The 20,240-nt window shown below is 29.0% G+C and overlaps 1 protein-coding gene across 1 annotated transcript in view; it reads right to left on the bottom strand.

Moving 5' to 3' along the window:
- The window catches only part of LOC119609392 (endoplasmic reticulum metallopeptidase 1-like), a 114,724-nt gene that overhangs the window by 37,754 nt on the left and 56,730 nt on the right, over positions 1–20,240 (bottom strand). Inside the window, exons 7-9 of the mRNA XM_037964150.1 lie at positions 19,827–20,107; positions 1,973–2,066; positions 1,452–1,632 (exon numbers count right to left, since the gene is read on the bottom strand). Coding sequence (XP_037820078.1) covers positions 1,452–1,632; positions 1,973–2,066; positions 19,827–20,107 — 556 coding nt within the window. The remainder of the gene's footprint in view (positions 1–1,451; positions 1,633–1,972; positions 2,067–19,826; positions 20,108–20,240) is intronic.

Here is a 20,240-nt window from a genome sequence, read left to right as displayed (position 1 = left end):
AAATATGATTTAAAATACTTTACATTGAGTTCTTGCAAACTAACTTGGTATGATCTCTAGTAAATGTGTGTATATTAGATGTTTAAATTTTTCGTATGCAAAACAAATTTCCTCCTTTAAATGAAATGTCCAAAAACAATACTCCCTCTATCCTTCTTCCCACTACCAATTATTCTAGATCCTAGTGTTGACCCAAAAAAAAGAGAAATTCTCAAAAAGTTTTGCGTTCGTTATTCCGTAAATCATTTGATCAAATGAAATATTCTAAAACATTATAATGTTTAATTTCATTGGTTTTTCTAATTACATACATCAACTTACTTAAAAATTATAGATAGAAAAATGATAAAATGTATTAAAAGTAGTACAAAAATCCTATTTTAAAAAATTGTCAAATTTAGACTTAAAATCGTCAAATCGTCAACAGGCCAGTTTTGACAGTGAAAATCGTCAAAATGATAAATCGTCAAATCTGGCAACAGTGGACACATTACATATTCAAAACCTATAATATATAATAGTAAACTCTTTTTTTACTCTTTCACTACATAACTAATAAACTTATTTACATAAAATTTGGCATTTAATAGGTCTAACCTCAGAAGTTAACAAGTTAGAGTGCTATATTCGGCTATGCTGAATCTTAAATACCCTCCACCAGCAAGCTACTTTTTATTAAAACCCATTTAAGTATCTAATTTTTAGCTAACTTGACTTCACATAGGAGCTACGACCAATTACGGGCCTCTCCAGAACAATTTCGTAGAGTGATTCATATGCATGTACACAAAACATATTTGTGTCGAATTTTATCAAGATAGCTTTATTTAACAATGAATATGTGAGTTTAAATGATTTTCGGAAGAGAGCCTTATGGAAGCTATGACCATTAATGGACCGATCCAGGGAAAAATTGTTAGAATGATTTATACGTATACAAAACATATTCAAGTTGAATTTTATACCGATAGCTTTATTTATCAATGAAACATATTCGTTTAAATGATCTTCGGAAGTGAACCCTATATGGGAGCTATGACCAATTTGAAAGTATCCTTAGTTCCCTACCAGTGATTGAGAATGCTGATTTCAGTATAATTTCTCAAAAAAAGTTTCCTAAATGTTTCTACAAATTAGTCAAAATTTCCTAATTAAAGCTCATTTTCAATTTGTAAATTTTTAAGGGACATTTTTGTCGAGAAACTGACTTTAAGTATTAAACAAAATGCAGAAAAATATAAACTATTTCATCGTAACATGCAAAATTTTGACATCTATTAAAAAAAACTATAGTTATTGCAGATAGAATAACATTCTCTTCATTTTAGAAGAAACCCGGGCAACGTCGGGTAGGCGCAGCTAGTAATATATATTTCTAAAGTTAAAATCGGTTGAAAACTAAATAATATTTCACTACGGTTTCATGAAAATTTCTGTATATACATACTTACTTGTATTTTCAAACTTCAATATCCCAATTATTAAGTTAGCCAATAATGTAATAAGAAGTGGGACAATTAGAGCATATGCAGTCCGTATACCAGCTCCTGTTAATGCAGCTGAAAGTATGCCCCAAAAAAAGCTGGTGCCTATCAAGCGTGCTTGAGTTTGTAATGCCAAACTTAGTGGAGTCTATGTAGAAAAATGTTAAGTTAAGACATAAAACAAACATACATTCATAGATACATACATACATACATACATACATACATACATACATACATACATACATACATACATACATACATACATACATACATACATACATACATACATACATACATACATACATACATACATACATACATACATACATACATACATACATACATACATACATACATACATACATACATACATACATACATACATACATACATACATACATACATACATACATACGTACGTACGTACGTACATACATACATACATATGTATGTATATATTTATGCACAATATCAGTGGTATTTACCTTTTGATTACGATTAAAAATTAGGTGTGCTACACTCTGAACAAAGATTGTAACTAAACAATAAGTTGGAATACACAAAAATGTATTGGAATACCTGTAAAACAAATAAAATTGTATTTATAAAAATATTGTAGGAAATATTATAAAAATATTATAAGAAATGTTATAAAAACAGTGTATTATTGTATGTATGGTTACGGCCAATTATGAACTGATCTAAAAAAATACCTTAATTTTTCTCTAAATATAAAAAATAATGGTCTCAAACTTTTAAGATCGAATAAAGGACTAAAATTGACATTACGCAGCCATCGCTGTTTAATATTAAGACATTCTGATTGAATTTTTCCACGATAGTATAGAATTGGATGAAGTTTTGTATAAATATTACCTTTTCTAAATGAAAAAAAAAAAAAAATAATATTTTTATCATCCCTACAGCACAGCAAAAATAAAACGAAGTACTTCCAAAAGAATAACATTTATCACCACTTCAAAAGCAGCACTAATTGAATTTTTTACCTTCTGAGGAAGTGATGTTTAACGACTTCCGAAGAAGCGAAAATAATTATATTTTTTCAATGTTGAAGATATTGTTCTTACATTTTTATGAGATAAAAAATGTCATATTTGGGCTTTTGTATTAAATGCTTCTATGTTTCTCCTATGATAAGCCTGTGCTGAAATCATCACTTCTTCAGGTCTATTTTAGTACTTCCATGGTGTAAATTCTACTTCTTTTTCGCTTCTTTGGAAGTTCTATTTTTTGTTGGGAGTTTACCGCTAATATATGAGAGGTATTGACCTAATTTGCTATTTAATTCCTTTATTTATTCTTAAAAAATATATGTATGTATAAAAAATTATAATTCGCTTAACAAGTTTTTTATTAGTTTGCAAATTGGAGTTCTGGAACAGCTGTTTGAAAGGATTTCCATTATGAATACATATGCCCAAAATACAGTATACGTTATATTTTGAAAATGAAAATTCATATTTTGGTAAATGAAAATACATATATTTACCCTCTTATTCACAAACAACATTTTTATTTTATAAAAGGTTTATAAAACTAAATTTCCATACAAAATCTTATTTATAAACTGTTTATAAAATAAAAATTTTGTTTGTGAATAAGGGGGTTAATATTTACACCAGTGTGTATATTTTATTATTACTATTATTTTTAAAAATAAAATATTGAAGTAGTTTTTCATTAGTTCCGAAAAATTTTAACAATTTGTTGACCAAAAATAGTGATTTTATAGAATACTAGTGTTTATAAGTGAATTATTGATGCTAATATATTTACCAGAGACAGAAAATAATTATTATCTATGAAATGTTTGCTTAACAAAATCAGTATGAAAGAATCCTCCTAGAAATGTTTTGAATGTACCAAAATATTTCACATACCTTTTTTAATAAACTTTTTTTATAATACAAATTGAAAATAAAAATTATTTTTGATTTTTATTCTATTTGTTTTAATAAAAAATTATTTATGTTTTCTTTAATAATACTCACTCAGTAATTTTTATTTATTCAAACAAAAAATAGAAATCAATCAATGATTTTTATTTTTCAAAATAAAGAATAACAAGTAAGAGTGTTATATTCGGCTATGCCGAATCTTATATACCCACCATCATATATAAATAAACTTTGATATTTTGAATATTTTATTATTATGTATCGATATTAATAAGAACATCACTTCTGTAAAATTTCATCACTATAATCGTATTTTTAAGCCAGTAATGAACGTTAAAGTAATTTTATGGAGGGGATCTTATATGGGGGGTAGGATCAATTACGGACCGATCCACATATAGTTTGGTGGAGAGATATTGGCTTGCATGAAACCTACGTGTGTCAAATTTCATCGCAATATTCGTATGTGTAAGCCAATAATCAGCATTATAGTCATTTTCCAAAGGGGACCTTATATGGGGGGTAGGGCCAATTATGGACCGATCCACATAAAATTTGGTAGAGAGATTTTGGCTCATAAATCGCTATATTCGTATTTTTAAGCTAGTAATGAGCGTTAAAGTAATTTTATGGAGAGGACCTTATATGGGGCGTAGGGTCAATTATGGACCGATCCACATAAAATTTGGTAGAGAGATTTTGACTCGTATGTAACTTACTTATGTCAAATTTCATCGCTATACTCATATTTTTACGCCAATAATGAGCGTTAAAGTCATTTTCTGAAGGGGACCTTATATGGGGGATAGGGTCAATTATAGACCGATCCACATATAGTTTGGTGGAGAGATATTGGCTTGCATGAAACCTATGTGTGTCAAATTTCATCGCTATATTCGCATGTTTGGCCAGTAATCAGAATTACAGTAATTTTTATAATGGGACCTTATATGGGGGGTAGGGCTAATCGTGGTCCTATGTCCGACATAATTCAGAATTTTATTTCGGAGGTCAAAAAACTGACTTATTCGAAATTTTGTGCTATTTGCTTCATAAACAACGAATTTGTGAATGTTTGAAGCTTTTTACACAATATTCCGGGGGTACATTTGTATGGGGGCTATGTGAAATCGTTGACCGATTTTGCCCATTTTCAATACCAAAGATTTCTGATCAATAAAAAATATTTTAGGAAAATTTGATGGTGGGTATAAAAATCACCTAAAGAATTTTAATTTTCCAATTTTCGAATCTAATTTCTACACAATTTCAGCAAATTTGGTCGATGATATCAGTGGTAAAGAAATTTTAAAAATTTTCTATTAATCTCTGTTTAAACCCGATAATTTTTATTTGTGCCTTATGGTTTAAAAATTATTTGTGTTTTTAATTATTGATTTTTATTTGAAAAAGTTGTTAGTAATTTTTACGGAAAATATAAAAAATACAAATCAAAAGCAATTTGTATTTTCTGAGAAATTAAATACAAACCAAATAAAATTTTTAATTTTAATTTTTTTTAATAAAAATAATAACAATTACTGTCTCTGATATTTACACTTAAAGTTATATAAAATTTTAAATACACTTATTAGGGTTGAAATAGAATCCAATTTTTGTTGGAATTGGTTTGGAAAATAATTAAGAAAATTATTGGTTTCATAAAATCAAATGTTATCATTTTTTATTCGATAAAGAATTGAATTATTTGAAAAATATGAACACGCAACGCTGATCTATGCGCTACACAAATTGTATGAAATTTTGAATTTTCACACAAATATTGTAAAAAATGGGAGGGTAATATAAAGTTAATATTGTATATCTAGGAAACTATAAATAGCGCAGGAAAATTAGGGTTTTGCTGCGGAATTTTAGATAGTTAAATGAAAATTGGCACATAGCTTCTCAATAGCATAATAAGTAAGGGATTAAATGTCACCGAAAATATAGTGTACGCTAAGCGAGATATTGGAGGTCAAATGTTACAAAATTTACAAATATAGAGAATTGAATTTTCTATATCTTAGTTTTGGAATACTTTCGAATAACATTAGTCGTTTCAAATGTTAATATTTTTAACTCCAATACAGATAATGTCGCATTTTTTCTTCCTTATATTAGCCAAAAGTACATAATTACTTTCTGTTATATCCCTTATCACAGCATCACTCTCTGGTCCATAGTGCAATGTCCGTCTATACGACAAAAGTCAGCAATATATGTATTTTCACCAAATTCCGTTGAAATCAGACTATGACTTCAACTAGCTCTAATATAGAAAACTGACTTTAATTTGTTTCCAATACATATTAATGAGAACCACATTGTTTTTACTCTTTTGAAAATTCAAAAATTGTTACAAAATATTTAAAGATAAAGTCTGATTTTAATAAAATTAAATTAGAATTAAAAAAATTGTGACCACCAATTTTTTTCTAATTCTTCTCATAAATAGGACCTGTGATACTATCTGAAATTATATCTATGGGTCATAGAGCAAAAAAGAACATCCAAAGAAGCGAAAAAGAAATAGAATTTACTCCATGGATGTACTTAAAAAGACCTGCAGAAGTGATGATTTTAACACAGGCTTGTCATAGGAGCGATGTCCTTTTTATTTGATTCCAAATTCTCTACTTCTGAAGTCATTCTTAAGAAGTAATTTTTATGCTCTTGTTTTAGAAGTTATTTGGATGCGAAATTGTATTATAGAATACAACTTATTTGACTTAAATAATATTAACATTAATAAGGGAAATAGACACATTTAGTACAAAATCCCAAAAATAAAATAGTTTAACTGATAAAAATGTAAGAACAACAAAAATATATCTTCAGCAATGAAAAAATTGGATAATTTTCGCTTTTTCGGAAGTCATTAAAGATAACTTCCAATGAAAGTAAAAAAAAAATCACTTAGTGCTACTTTAGAAGTGGTGATAAATGTTCTTCTTTTGGAAGTACTTGGTTTTGTTTTTGCTGGGGCATATTGATTGCTTATGAGCAGGGCAAGGATTTCTATGCAAATGCATTTTTGTAGTCAGTAACACAAAATTACTTTTAACTATTTTTCTTTTCAAATCAAACAAGTAAGAGTGTTATATTCGGCTATGCCGAATCTTATATACCCACCATCAAACCTCGTTTGACTCGAATGAAACTTACTTATGTCGAATTTCATCTATATACTCGTATATTTAGGCCAGTTATAAGCGTTAAAGTAATTTTCTGAAGGGGACCATGTATAGGGGGGTAGGGTCAATTATGGGTCGATCCTGATAAAATTTGGTAGATAGAATTTGGTTCGCATTAAATTTATTTGTGTCGAATTTCACTCGTATTTTTAAACCATTAATGAGCGTTGCAGTCATTTTCTGAAGGGGACCTTATATGCGGGGTAGGGTCAATCATGGACCGATCCTCATAAAATTTTTTAGATAGATTTTGACTCGTATGAAACTTACTTATGTCGAATTTCATCTATATACTAGTATTTTTAAGCCAGTAATGAGCGTTAAAGTCATTTTCTGAAGGGGACCTTATATGGGGAGTAGGGTCAATTATGGACCGATCCTCATAAAATTTCGCATATTGATTTTGGATCATAAGAAACTTACTTATATCGAATTTCATCGCTATATTCGTATTTTTAAACAAGTTATGGCTGTTAAAGCTGCTTTTCGAGGGGCCACTTGTATGGGGGCTATCCGAAAACGTGGACCGATATTGCCCATTTTCAATACCAAACAAACCTTACCTATAAGAAATATTTATGTGAAATTTCAACCCTCTAGCTCTTTCCATTCGGACTCTATCGTGCTTTCAACAGACAGACAGACAGACAGACGGACGGACGGACGGACAGACGGACAGACATGGCTAGATCGTCTTAGAATTTAATGAGGACCCAGAATATATATACTTTTGTGGGTCTATGACCAATATTTCTATGTGTTACAAACGGAATGACAAAATCAATATACCCCCCATCTTTTTTGATGGTGGGTATAAAAATTTGCTACAAAATTGCATCGATTTGTTGTTGCATACTTTTGCATATTTTGTTATAAATGCAAAATTGCATATTTTGCTTTAAATGTTTTTACAATAAATTTGATTTTTACATACACACATATTTAAAATTTTTTGGTATTTATTTCAAAAAATTCTAACAAAAAATTTTACAGAGTTATTTCTTAAAACCTACACCACTATAATGGAGAGAGTATTATGCGTTTGTGCTGATGGTTGTAACGTCCAAAAATATTGGTCCTATTCCCACCTTAAAGTATCGGCTCAGAATCACTTTCTGAGACTGTCCATCTGTGTGTCTATATAAACCGATAACTTGACAAATTTGGCACACACATCGCTTTCACTTAACGTCAGAAATTCCACAGATTGCTCATTTTTTTTGCCTAATTTTCCTGGGGTGAAAAGTTAGAGTTCTCAAATATGAATATTTTGGACTAAAATACACTAGCAATAGTGGGCAAGGAACCTCCATATAAAGATAATATCAAATTAGCATCTCTGAGAAAATATAACAGTTAGAGTCTTAAAATTTTGTTGGTGTCATTTTGATATCAATATAAATATTTAAGACAAATATAGGCCAACAACTTTGAAATCCATGTAAATACAAATTTGGCGGAATAGCTACTAATATATAGAAATAGTTGAGCATATTTTTGGTAAAACAGCGTTTTAGGCAATTATATTATTGCAAAATAATATGCATAAAACATCTTTGTCATTTTATCGCTTATTGTGTTTTATGCGGCTGAAGATGATATTCCATTTAATTTTGATGATGTTCCAGAAGACTCGGAAAAATATAAGAGAAAACGTCGTAAGATGCTACATGAAAATAAATTTCAAATTAAACTTAAACAATTTATTGATTAAAATACATATATATTCAGGTATGTGGTGAAATTTAATTGTAAAACAATTTTTGGTATGTATGTATGCTCTATATCTATAATGATCCACCAGTGCACAGTGGACCAAATGCCTAATCTAGCGCGCAGTAGTGTTTTACTCGACTTAGAAAGAACTTAGAAATGTAATATTTTGAATGTGACTTGAAAATTAAATGAGCTTCAATATCTATGGAATGGGAATAATATCTAAAAGTAATGGCACATACTACAAGTGTGTACACACAGATTGGTTCGAAATCAGTTACAACAATCTTATATTTGTTAACCTAATCAATATTTTGTTGCAATTATAAAAAATTTTGCAATACAATAGAATTTCTATATTTATAGCAAATAAATTATGACAGTGATGGATTTACTATTCTAACAAAAGTTTATTTAGTTAAGAATGCATTCTTTTAAATTGTTATTATAAAATATTGACAAAGATAACCGAATTTTAAAACTATGATTTGGTTTTTGAAATCCTTAATTTAATTTATTGTCGGAGCTCACCACTGAATTTTCGGTTAGGTTTTTTTAACATTTTTAATAATATTTATATTTTTAAAGAAAAATTTTAAAACAATCATCAAAAGTTAAATAAAGAAAAGGAAATCGCTCAAAATACAGTTCAAAATTGTGAAAAATGGAATATAGCTCCACACTTTTTTGCATTTCCAATTAGCAAATATTTCTGAAAGGACTACCGTTCACACAAGTCTGTAAATAAACTTTCTAAATCCCACGGTAAAAAAAAAACAATCCATTCATACAATCCATGATTTCCCACTACATATTACGTTTGTATTTGTAATGTATCGTTTTTAATGTATACTTTTTGGTGTTAAATAAAATAAATATAAAAAGAAAATATAATTTTAAATTTTATTTGAACAAAAAAACATGTTGCCCTCACTGATAATAGCAGTTATGTCAACCGATAATATCGGTTATTCCCGCCCAAATTCGATTGAAAACAAATTCGGTCATGACAACGAATCTGTTTTCTCTGCGTATAAATACAATATGAAGGGCTTATGCCAGTAACTCGATATGCCACCAACCATCACAATTCGATTTTATGTGCTTTTTGAGGTGCTAGGAACCATATCTAATGTCCATAAAAAGATTTTTAGCATATTATGGCAAATTGGCGAGATAAGGATCATGCCTCTTTTTCCATTGAAACAATTTGAAAAAAAAATTATTTCATAAACTCGATATGCCACATATATTTTTTACGCTTTTTAAGAAAGTCCTTTATAATGATGGAGATAAAAACGGAATTTATATTTTTTATGTGATAGAACAAGTTAAGACAAGTATCATTATACGAATAGAAAAATTTTTTGCTCGAAATCTCGTGATATATATTTTTTAGAAATTAAAGTGGCTTACCACTGCATAAAAATAATTTCATATATAATTATGTTGCTTACCAACAGTGTTGCCACTTAATGTGTAATTACACATATTGTGTGTAATTTTTATTTCTATGTGTAGCCCATGTATAATTGGTTTCACGTGTAATTTATGTGTAATTTAAAATTTTTTATATCCTTCTGTAGAAAAGAGTTTGGAGAGTATATTGGGTTTGAGCTGATGTTTGTATCGCACAATAATATTTGTGCTACACTCACCCAGCAAAAATAAAACGAAGTACTTCCAAAAAAATAACATTTATCACCACTTCAAAAGTAGCACTGATTGAATTTTTTTTACCTTCTGAGGAAGTGATGTTTAAAGACTTCCGAAGAAGCGAAAATAATTATATTTTTTCAATGTTGAAGATTTTTTATATTTTTATGAGAAAAAAATGTTATATTTGGGCTTTTGTATTAAATGTGTCTATTATTCTAATTAATGTTAATATTATATAAGTCAAATTAGTTGTATTCTATAATACTACAATTTCACTTCCGGAAAACTTCAAAAAAAGAGCATTGAAGTAGTGAATTTGAAATCAAATAAAAAGGACATCCCTCCGGTGACAAGCCTGTTAAAATCATCACTTCTTCAGGTCTTTTTCAGTACTTCCATGGAGTAAATTCTACTTTTTTCGCTTATTTGGAAGTTCTTTTTTGCTGGGCACCTTAAAGTATACTAATTATAATCATTTTCTGAGTAGATTTAGCTCTGTCCATCCGTCTGTCCTTGTAATCAATTTTCGATATAAATTTATGAAATATTGCACAAACTTTTCTTTTGGAAATGGTTAAAATCGGTCCATTATTTTATTAAGCCACCCAATAAAGAAATAATAATTATAATAATTTAGTTTAAAGTAGAATTTTTTAAGAACTGAAATGAATTATATACATCCAGAAGTTCACCGTTGTTACAGTTATTAGTTCTTAGTTTAATAACGAAAAAAGTGGATCACACTTTAAAGACGTAATTATGAACCCTATATGAGTTGATATAATGGATTTTAATCATTCGGAATAGACTTCGATCGCACTTGTGCTAAAAGACTTTTATTTTTCAAAATATCTTAAAAATTGCTATCTGTCCCGTGCGAACAAGGAGCATGTGTAATTTTTCTTTAAATGTGTAATTTAGAAGCCGAACAAGTGTAGTTTCTAAATTATTATGGTGTGTTATATAAAGTGCATATCGAAAAATGGGCATATTATTAATAGTGGACGTGGCACATTCCATATGTTTGAAATGTGTAAAATTATTATATCTATGAAACTAGAAGTAGGCATGGTACGTCAAAGTAGGCATGGTACGTCAAAAATGAAAAAAAAAAAAATTAAATCTGAGAAACTATAACAATTAGAATTCTTAAGTATTGTACTGTATACTATAAGTACTACACAGTATACAATAAGTATAAATCTTTAAAACAAATATAGGTGGACCGCCAATAGTGGGAGTGACACCTCCCATATGTATTAAATTCTAAAATTTGTATATCATAGACACTATAACAGCTAAAGTTTAAAAACTTAACACGAAAACGGTACTTTTGGTACTATTTGTTAAAAAAAATCGGCCGACTACCAATTGTGGGCATCACACAGATGAAGTCAATACTTAAATTTATATGTCTGGGAAATTATAACACTTACAATCGTCATTTTTTTAATAAATCAACATTTGACAACTTTTCATAATTAGCTTCGAATTTTTTTCCGCAGCCTATTTACACTTGTAATTTTAGCAAAGATCATAAAGAAATGTTTGGACAATTTGCTTCAATTAATTGTAATTATCATTATGTGTTCATGCATGATCCAATTTTAGCCATTACATATTTAATAACGGTATCAAATTATTTTTTTTGACATGAGTGCTTATTCAAAAACTGAAGAATTAGCGACCAAATACTCAAATTTTGACCGATAACAAAGGCAGCCAATTTTTATACTTTTATAGTTCCAGAAAAAATGTTGATAAATATTTAATATAAAGTCTGTTCATTTACTTTCCCAGTAGAGTAAAATTAAAATTTACAAAATTACTCTCTTAAATCTTTAAAGTAGTAAAAAGTAAATTACCGCATTACTAGTAAAAACGTTCAAGAAAACAAAAGTGTAATTTTTAAACCGTCGATATGTTCACAAATTTCAATAAGAATTAATGCTTCCAAAATACATAGTTAAAAGTAAATGCGCATTAAAAACTAAGTACAGTGGACGTCCAATAGTACGTATACTCTTTATTACGAATATCCAATAATACGAATGGCAAAGTTGTTGCATTGTCTACTCTATAGTACGAATAAAGTCACAATCTTTCTGTTCGATAGTACGAATAACGCATTTTTTATGAGAATTTCGGTTTTATTTACGTATGAATGAAATTTTTATTATGTTTTTATTTTATTACTTCGGTATCATTCACCTTAAGCTCAGTAATTTTGAAGTTTTTTTGTATTTATTACAAGTGTTTTGTATTTTTAAAAATCCTATACACACAAGTTACTGCATGTATATTTACAAATCAACAATTATTTAGTGTTATTAATTTATTTTATTGGAATTTTGATTACCCAAGAGAAGAAATTAAATTGGATGATAACGCCAATGAGGAAAGTATTTTATTAGTTCCCGACAATAACTCTGCTGAGAACAATATTGAAGCCTCAAAAGCGCTGTTATTGAAAAAGCCGTAAGAATCATTTTACAATGTAATAAACATCGATGTTAAATGATGGATTTTTTAATAAGTAAAATGATATTTATATACATATGTATGTATGAACTGTTAATTTTGAAAATAGTGTGACTCCACATTCCAAACAATGGGTTTAAGGATAACTATTCTAATTTTTAAGAGAAAATTATAAATTAGAGAATTGTGGTATATTCCATTCAAGTTTCTAATAAAAGTTTTATGTAATCTGAACATTTTAATACATTTTAGAACACATATATAAATTGCAAATTGTCTTTGGCACACATCTTTTTAAAAACATTAAAATTTAAAACATTCTACATATATCTCATTTCAACCATTGGACTCACGATACTTTCAAAATTAACAATTCATATACGTAAATATGTCACTTTTAAGCCTGTTTATGTACAAGAAATTTATTTAAAATAATACACATTTATTATATTTTGTTCCGTTATGTAATTTTTCATGAAAAATAAATAAAATCCAATATTTTATGTGTATTATTTGAATTTAAACATACAAAATGTGTTGTTCAATAATACGAATTTTTCGGTATTACGAAAGGGCCTGACACTATATAACTCGTACTAGTGGACGTCCACTGTATACTCACTTAAATAATAAAGGTATTCACGTCAATTTTTTTTTTCCCTGTGAACAACCTTTTTTGCAACAAAGTTTAAATGAGAATAAAAAAGTAGAAAAAGTAGTGGTACCCATTTTGTTTGAGAAAAGTGAGGCTAGCAAATAACAAAAGTTAAAAAATTTATAAAAATTAAAGGACAAATGCCGAGAGAAAGTGTTAAATCACTATTGTAATCGATTTGTCTTTAATTGAAGTAGAAAATATATATGAAGATAATGGCAAGTAATCCCTTTCGTAAATATACAAATGTAAAAATGGTTTTGTAAGATTTTCATATAAACTTTTCAGAAGATGTTGAAATTGCTGAAAATTTTGTGGAAGATTAATTTACAACATTGATTTATCCATCGTATTGTACAGCACTCATTTTTATATCAATTTTATTTAGTTTACTGTTAAAAAAGGTTTTTTAAATCGCGGTTGATTTCTAACAGTTGTAATATCTGGTACTTCTTACATAAAAAAGGAGTATTTTTTTAATGCTTTGCAACGCTGTCATTGTGAGTTATTTGCACTTCTGTGCAAAATTTCGCACTAAATTTATACACTAAGTGCCGGTTTAGATTGAGACTTTTTCTTAAGGGTGAGCACTAGGTTGATCAACACGATTTTTAAACCGGTTTTTTCTGCTTTACCAGTGTCGGTTTTTTCTAAATGTTGATTTTTCGAATATCGAATAACCCGTTTTTTTACTTTTTAAAAACCGGTTTCGAATACTTTTTTGCTTTGTATTCAAAGATTACTTAAATTAAATTTTGAAGTAAATAATAATACAGCCCGTATAAATTTTAAAAATATTGGAGTAAACTTTTTTGATTTTCCTAATTAAATTTTATTTTTTAAATTTATTTAAATAACTGTTTAATAAAATTTTATCAATCTTAAGGTTATATTCCAATTACAATAATTAATTTGCGGCTAAAATATTATGAAAGTGTTAGAATGCCTATGAAAATTGTCTAAACAGGGATTTTAGAATGTGCTAGGATTACATAGTTAATTATGTTTAACGGAAGTGTCCTACTTTTATCCATTTTTTTACATTAAAGTAATAATGTAAATTAGACGACTAGATCTAAAGTTATAATCTTTAAAACTGTTAAAAATCAGTTAGGGCCTTGTCTTATTAATCAAATTTAAACATAAAGGGTATTTTTATACCCTACACCACTTTAGTGGGGAGGGTATATTGGATTTGTGCTGATGTTTGTAACATACAAAAATATTCGTCCTAGACCCACCTTAAAGTATACCAATCGGCTTAGAATCGTTTTCTGAGTCGATTAAGCTATGTCCGTCCGTCCGTCTGGCTTGCTGTCCATGTAAACCTTGTGCGCAAGGTACAGGTCGCAATATTCAAGATAATTGGATGAAATTTGGCACGCACGTTTTATTTTACCCAAGGACGAAGCCTATTGAAAATGGTTAAAATCGGTCCATTATTTCACCTAGCCCCCATAGAACAGGTCCCCCCGAAAAGGGCTTCTGAGCTCATAATTATGTTAAATATACAGATATATCCATAAAATACGACACAACTAAGTTTTATAGAAGTCTTGATGACCCTGCCAAATTTCATAAAGATCGGGCCCCATCTGACCCTATCTCCCATACAAAGTCCCCTTTAGAAAATTACTTGAATGTCCCAATTTAACTTATAAACACAAATATCGCGATGAAATTCAGTACAATAAAATATTATGTAAATATAAATATATTCACAAAATTTTATCGGGCTTGGTCCATATTTGCCCCTAGCCCCATATAAAGCCTCTTTCAGAAAATTAGTTTTTCATCCATAAATTGCTTAAATGTATCGGAACAAGGGAATATTGAAGATAAATGCTTTATTATAAAAAATAAATCACATTTAATATTCATAACTGGTGTAAGGTATCATATGGTCGGCCACGCCCGACTATACTTTCTTACTTGTTTCAAATTAAAATAGATTTTGATATTTATAATGAAAACCCAGTTAACCAGTTTTTTTTAAATGTCAACTATTCGAACTATTCGAAACCCGGTTTTCGGAAAATGTCGAATAATCGATCACCCTAGTGAGCACGCAAGCGTGTCGAGTTTGTAGGCAAAGGTAGGAAAGTAGCAAGACACGCACGAATAATTGAGCAGTAATTTGAGCTGTTTTTTCGACATTGCTTTCCTTCATGCTCGTGATTTTGCTAGTTGCTTTATTTCTATTCTGCTCTCACAGCGTAAATATCGTGTGCAACTACTCTCACATATGAATTAGTGTTTCCATTTGCAATAATTTAATTTTTTACATATTTCAATAAATTTAAAAATAATTTTTTCAAACGTTATGAATATTAAAATGTTATTATCGGCTGTATTTATAAAAACCTATTTTAGGTTTATTAAACAATTTTAGGCAAAATTCAAGAAAACCGTATTCATAAACGCCAAATAGCTTAAAACACCTTTAATAAACCATTGACAACTATACGAGTTTTATTGTAGGCTCGACCCTTCTTTAATAATAACAATAAGTAGATTTTTAACAACTTTTTTCTCAGATAAAGCTTTTTTCGGTAACTTTAGGTTGATAGCGAAAACTAATTATGGTTTCTTTTAAAATAAAATCTAAAAATTCTAATTTTAGCGTTTACAAATTTTTAAATAAAATCCCAGAAAATGTTTAAACCATTATATTTTGGGAAAAACTAAAATCTAGGCATTTATAAATATTTGACAATATTCCAAGTGGCCAGCACTATTTTTAGACAATTTGGAAATGCCCGTCTGTCAACCAATTGATGGACAAAATCATTCGATTTGCCTTTTTCAAAGTTTGTTGGTTAAATATAATGCCATTAAGTAATTAATAATGTAAATTATATTGATTAGTGTTATACTAATGCAAAATATATTCGCCGGCGTTAAAATTGGTCAAATATCAAAGAAATTTATCAATATTTCCAAAAAATTTTCAAAAATTACAATGAAAATAAATAAAAATAAGAAAATGTACAATAGTGAAGTTTATTTTGTCGCAAAATATCCGTTATTCCGATACTTTTAATAATAATTAGAAATTATATGTTATATTTATACATTTATAAAATATTTAAAACAATAAATTAAGAATTATAAAAATGGCAACTCTTACACTCATAATTTCAACAAGTAAGATAATATAGTCGGGCGTGGCCGACCATATGATACCCTACACCAGTTATGAATATTAAATGTGATTTATTTTTCATAATAAAGCATTTATCTTCAATATTCCCTAGTTCCGATACATTCAAGCAATTTATGGATGAAAAACTAATTTTCTGAAAGAGGCTTTATATGGGGGCTAGGGGCAAATATGGACCAAGCCCGATAAAATTTTGTGAATATATTTATATTTACATAATATTTTATTGTGCTGAATTTCATCGCGATATTTGTGTTTATACTGTGAGCGTCAAAAGAAACTGTACACCAGTGGCATTTATGTTTAAACTTTTATTTTATTATTTTTTTATAATGTAACTTAAAATTTTTTTAGTTTTTATTTATTATATGTCCTTCTTAAACTTTTTATTAAAAACAAAAACAAAACTTGAACAACAACAAAAAATATATAACAAAAACAAATAAATCTTCAAATTCCACGCGTCAAAAGAAACTGTACATTATTTCTACATTAAAATAATAACGTTAGTTAAAAATAATTAGTATTTAGTTTGATTGCCATTTGCTTTTATTACAGCTTGCAGTCTTCTGGGCATCGATTCCACAAGTTTTCTAGTAACTTCAGGGGAAATTTTCAGCCATTCCTCCATTATAGCTGATTTGAGGGAATCCTTGCTTGTAATTTCCCTTTTTCTTATTTGTTGATCCAGATGTTCCCACAAATGTTCTATGGGGTTGAGATCGGGTGACTGGGGGGGATGATCCAACTGTTTTGGAGTATGGTAAAGCAGCCATTCCTTTACTATTTTGGCAGTATGCTTGGGATCGTTGTCTTGCTGGAAGACCCAAGTTCGATCCAAGCCCAATTTTTCAACGCTCTGTGCCAAGTTGTCCTTTAAAATGTTGAGATAATCTGTTTTATTCATAGTATTTTCTATGAATACCAAATTTCCTACACCATTCGCTGCCATACATCCCCACACCATCACCGACCCACCACCATGCTTTACTGTGGACATTACATTTTGCCGATCGAATTCAGAATTTTTCGTTCTCCAAATTTTAACTGGTTTTTTCTTACCAAATATTTCAAATTTACTTTCGTCAGTAAAAAGCACATTGTTCCAGAATATATTAGATTGATTTTCGTATTTTTTGGCAAACTCCCGACGCCGACGTTGATTGATTGGTGAAATATATGGCTTTTTTCTTGGAACTCGTCCATGCAGTCCATTTGCATGTAAGGCTCTGCGTATTGTGCTGGCACTGACACTAATACCGGAGCATTCTGAAATATTTTCGGATATTTTTACAGCACTTTCCGTTGGGTTTTTCTTCACTTGTCGCACAATGGACCTTATTTGAGTACTGTTTAGTTTAGCTGGCCTTCCAGATTTAGGGCGATTTTCTAAATTTGAAAATTTTTGGTACTTATCAATTATATTTTTTAAAGTGTTGTGACTTCGTCCAATGATTACACCAATCTCTCGTAAAGATTTGCCTTCTTTGTAAAATTTTAACACAAGTTCACGAACATCCAAAGAAGTTTGTTTGCCCATTTTTAAAAAATACAAAAGTTTCCTTGTTTGAACTGCTTGTGACAAAACCAAATCTATTAATATCTTTAATAATTAGTTAATATTGCTTAAATTGTCATATGAAAGAAAATAAAAAAAATAACGGAAGGTTTATACTGTAAAATTGCTTATTATTTGTTGTACAAAATAGTTGTACAGTTTCTTTTGACGCGTGGAATTTGAAGATTTATTTGTTTTTGTTATATATTTTTTGTTGTTGTTAAAGTTTTGTTTTTGTTTTTTAATAAAAAGTTTAAGAAGGACATATAATAAATAAAAACTAAAAAAATTTTAAGTTACATTATAAAAAAAATAATAAAATAAAAGTTTAAAAATAAATGCCACTGGTGTACAGTTTCTTTTGACGCTCACAGTAAGTTAATTTATGACATTCAAGTAATTTTCTGAAGGGGACTTTGTATGGGAGCTAGGGTCAAATGGGGCCCGATCTTTATGAAATTTGGCAGGGTCATCAAGACTTCTATAAAACTTAGTTGTGCCATATTTTATCAATATACCTCTACATTAAACATAATTATGAGCTCAGAAGCCCTTTTCGGGGGGTTCTGTTCTATGGGGGCTAGGTGAAATAATGGACCGATTTTAACCATTTTCAATAGGATTCGTCCTTGTGTCAAATAAAACGTGCGTGCCAAATTTCATCCAATTATCTTGAAAATTGCGACCTGTACCTTGCGCACAAGGTTTACATGGACAGCCAGCCAGACGGACGGACATAGCTTAATCTACTCAGAAAACGATTCTAAGCCGATTGGTATACTTTAAGGTGGACGAATATTGTTGTATGTTACAAACATCAGCACAAATCAAGATTTTACAAAGGGCATGTAAAAGAAAATTGAGAAAGTCCCAGGGTTCAAAAGTCTCTATGTAAAAGAGGACTAACAACTTTTAATTATTAAACGGAGTTTTAATTTTAATAAATTTTATGAAATACAATTCCGTAACAATTGTTTTTTATTAAATAGTATTTCAATTCCACAAAATTATTGCCCCTATTATGGTTTACAACTCAACTCAGTTGAGTTGAAATTGAAACAACTCAACTTTAGAACAACTCAACTTATATTTGGTATTATGAATTACAACCAATTTCAGTTGTAATTGTGTTGATGTTGCCAACCTAAAAAGTGCTTTTTTGTCATAAAATTAAGTGAAAAGTTTTTGAATTTCTGTTTTTCGTAAATGACAAATGTATTGAACATCTTTTTATTGTAAATTCGCTTGAAATCAGTGATTAATGAAATTTAAGAAAATTTAAAAAGAAAAAACTTTAGTTTGTTTTATTTTAAAAATTTATTCTAAACAATTGAGTTGTAATTTGTTACAACTGCTTTTGATAAGTTGTAATTTTTTTCAAAAAAGTTGTAATAAATTTCAACTTTAAATTTTAAGTTGTTATCGATAATACCAAAGAGCAAAATTTCAACTAAAGAAGAGTTGAGTTGTAAACCATAATAGGGGCATATATTTATTAAAGTTTAACCTGGAGTGACTACATTTGGGTTAAGACTGAAAATCATATTCTTTGGGTTATGACTGAATCCCATATGGGTCGCCGGTGCCCCAATATTATTTTTTAAATTTGTCTCTATGTATTTCCTACTTTGAAGTTCACAGCTACAATAAGTGGTTATTTCCATAGAATACTAAATTCTTTTTCAGAATTTGGTGGCATTACATGACTAAAGGGATATTATCCTGCAATATCCTTCGATAACAATTAAATACAATAAAAACTCATCGGATTAGTTTTGTGCGTTAAAGGCTTAACAAATATTACGAAACACAATCTTACTTTTTGGCTGTTGTCAAAAAATAATAAGCAGATGGGCAGACATTTTTTGCAGAACTTCTTTTTGCCACAATTACTCGCGAACACGATTATTAATTTAGTATTGCCTTTTATAAGGAAATAGGTGAAATTTTTGTAACCCTACTGTACATACATATATATTAATTTCACTTACCATGTCATTGGTTTTCCCATCACATCTAGATCATATGCAATAGCATAGCAACAGGCACATGATGTTACTAAGCTGATCGTTTTAATTAGAAAGCCCAAAAATATTTCGTATCTTAAATGTTTTTTATTGATTCCTTTGGTAGCTCTGGACAGTACGATATACGGCAATAAAACCGAACAAATTACAATAATGTAATTAAAAACGGTTGCAAAATCTCCAGAATATGTGACGAAGTAAATCCCAAATATATCATAATAAACAGAGGATCCGTCAAAAGCAGGCTTAAAGATAAATTACAATTATATTATTATTACAAAAATAAACAAGAAAGAGTACTAGTATATTCGAATGAGCCGAATCTTAAAAACCCTCCACCTATTAGATGATTTTATATTGCTTTTTTATATTATAATT

The sequence above is a fragment of the Lucilia sericata genome, unplaced genomic scaffold (genome assembly GCF_015586225.1).
Source record: "Lucilia sericata isolate MDLA Ls3-8-SP2 unplaced genomic scaffold, ASM1558622v1 Contig000974F_arrow, whole genome shotgun sequence".
Classification (NCBI taxonomy): Eukaryota; Metazoa; Arthropoda; class Insecta; order Diptera; family Calliphoridae; genus Lucilia; species Lucilia sericata.
This window is presented reverse-complemented; position numbering and strand designations above follow the sequence as displayed.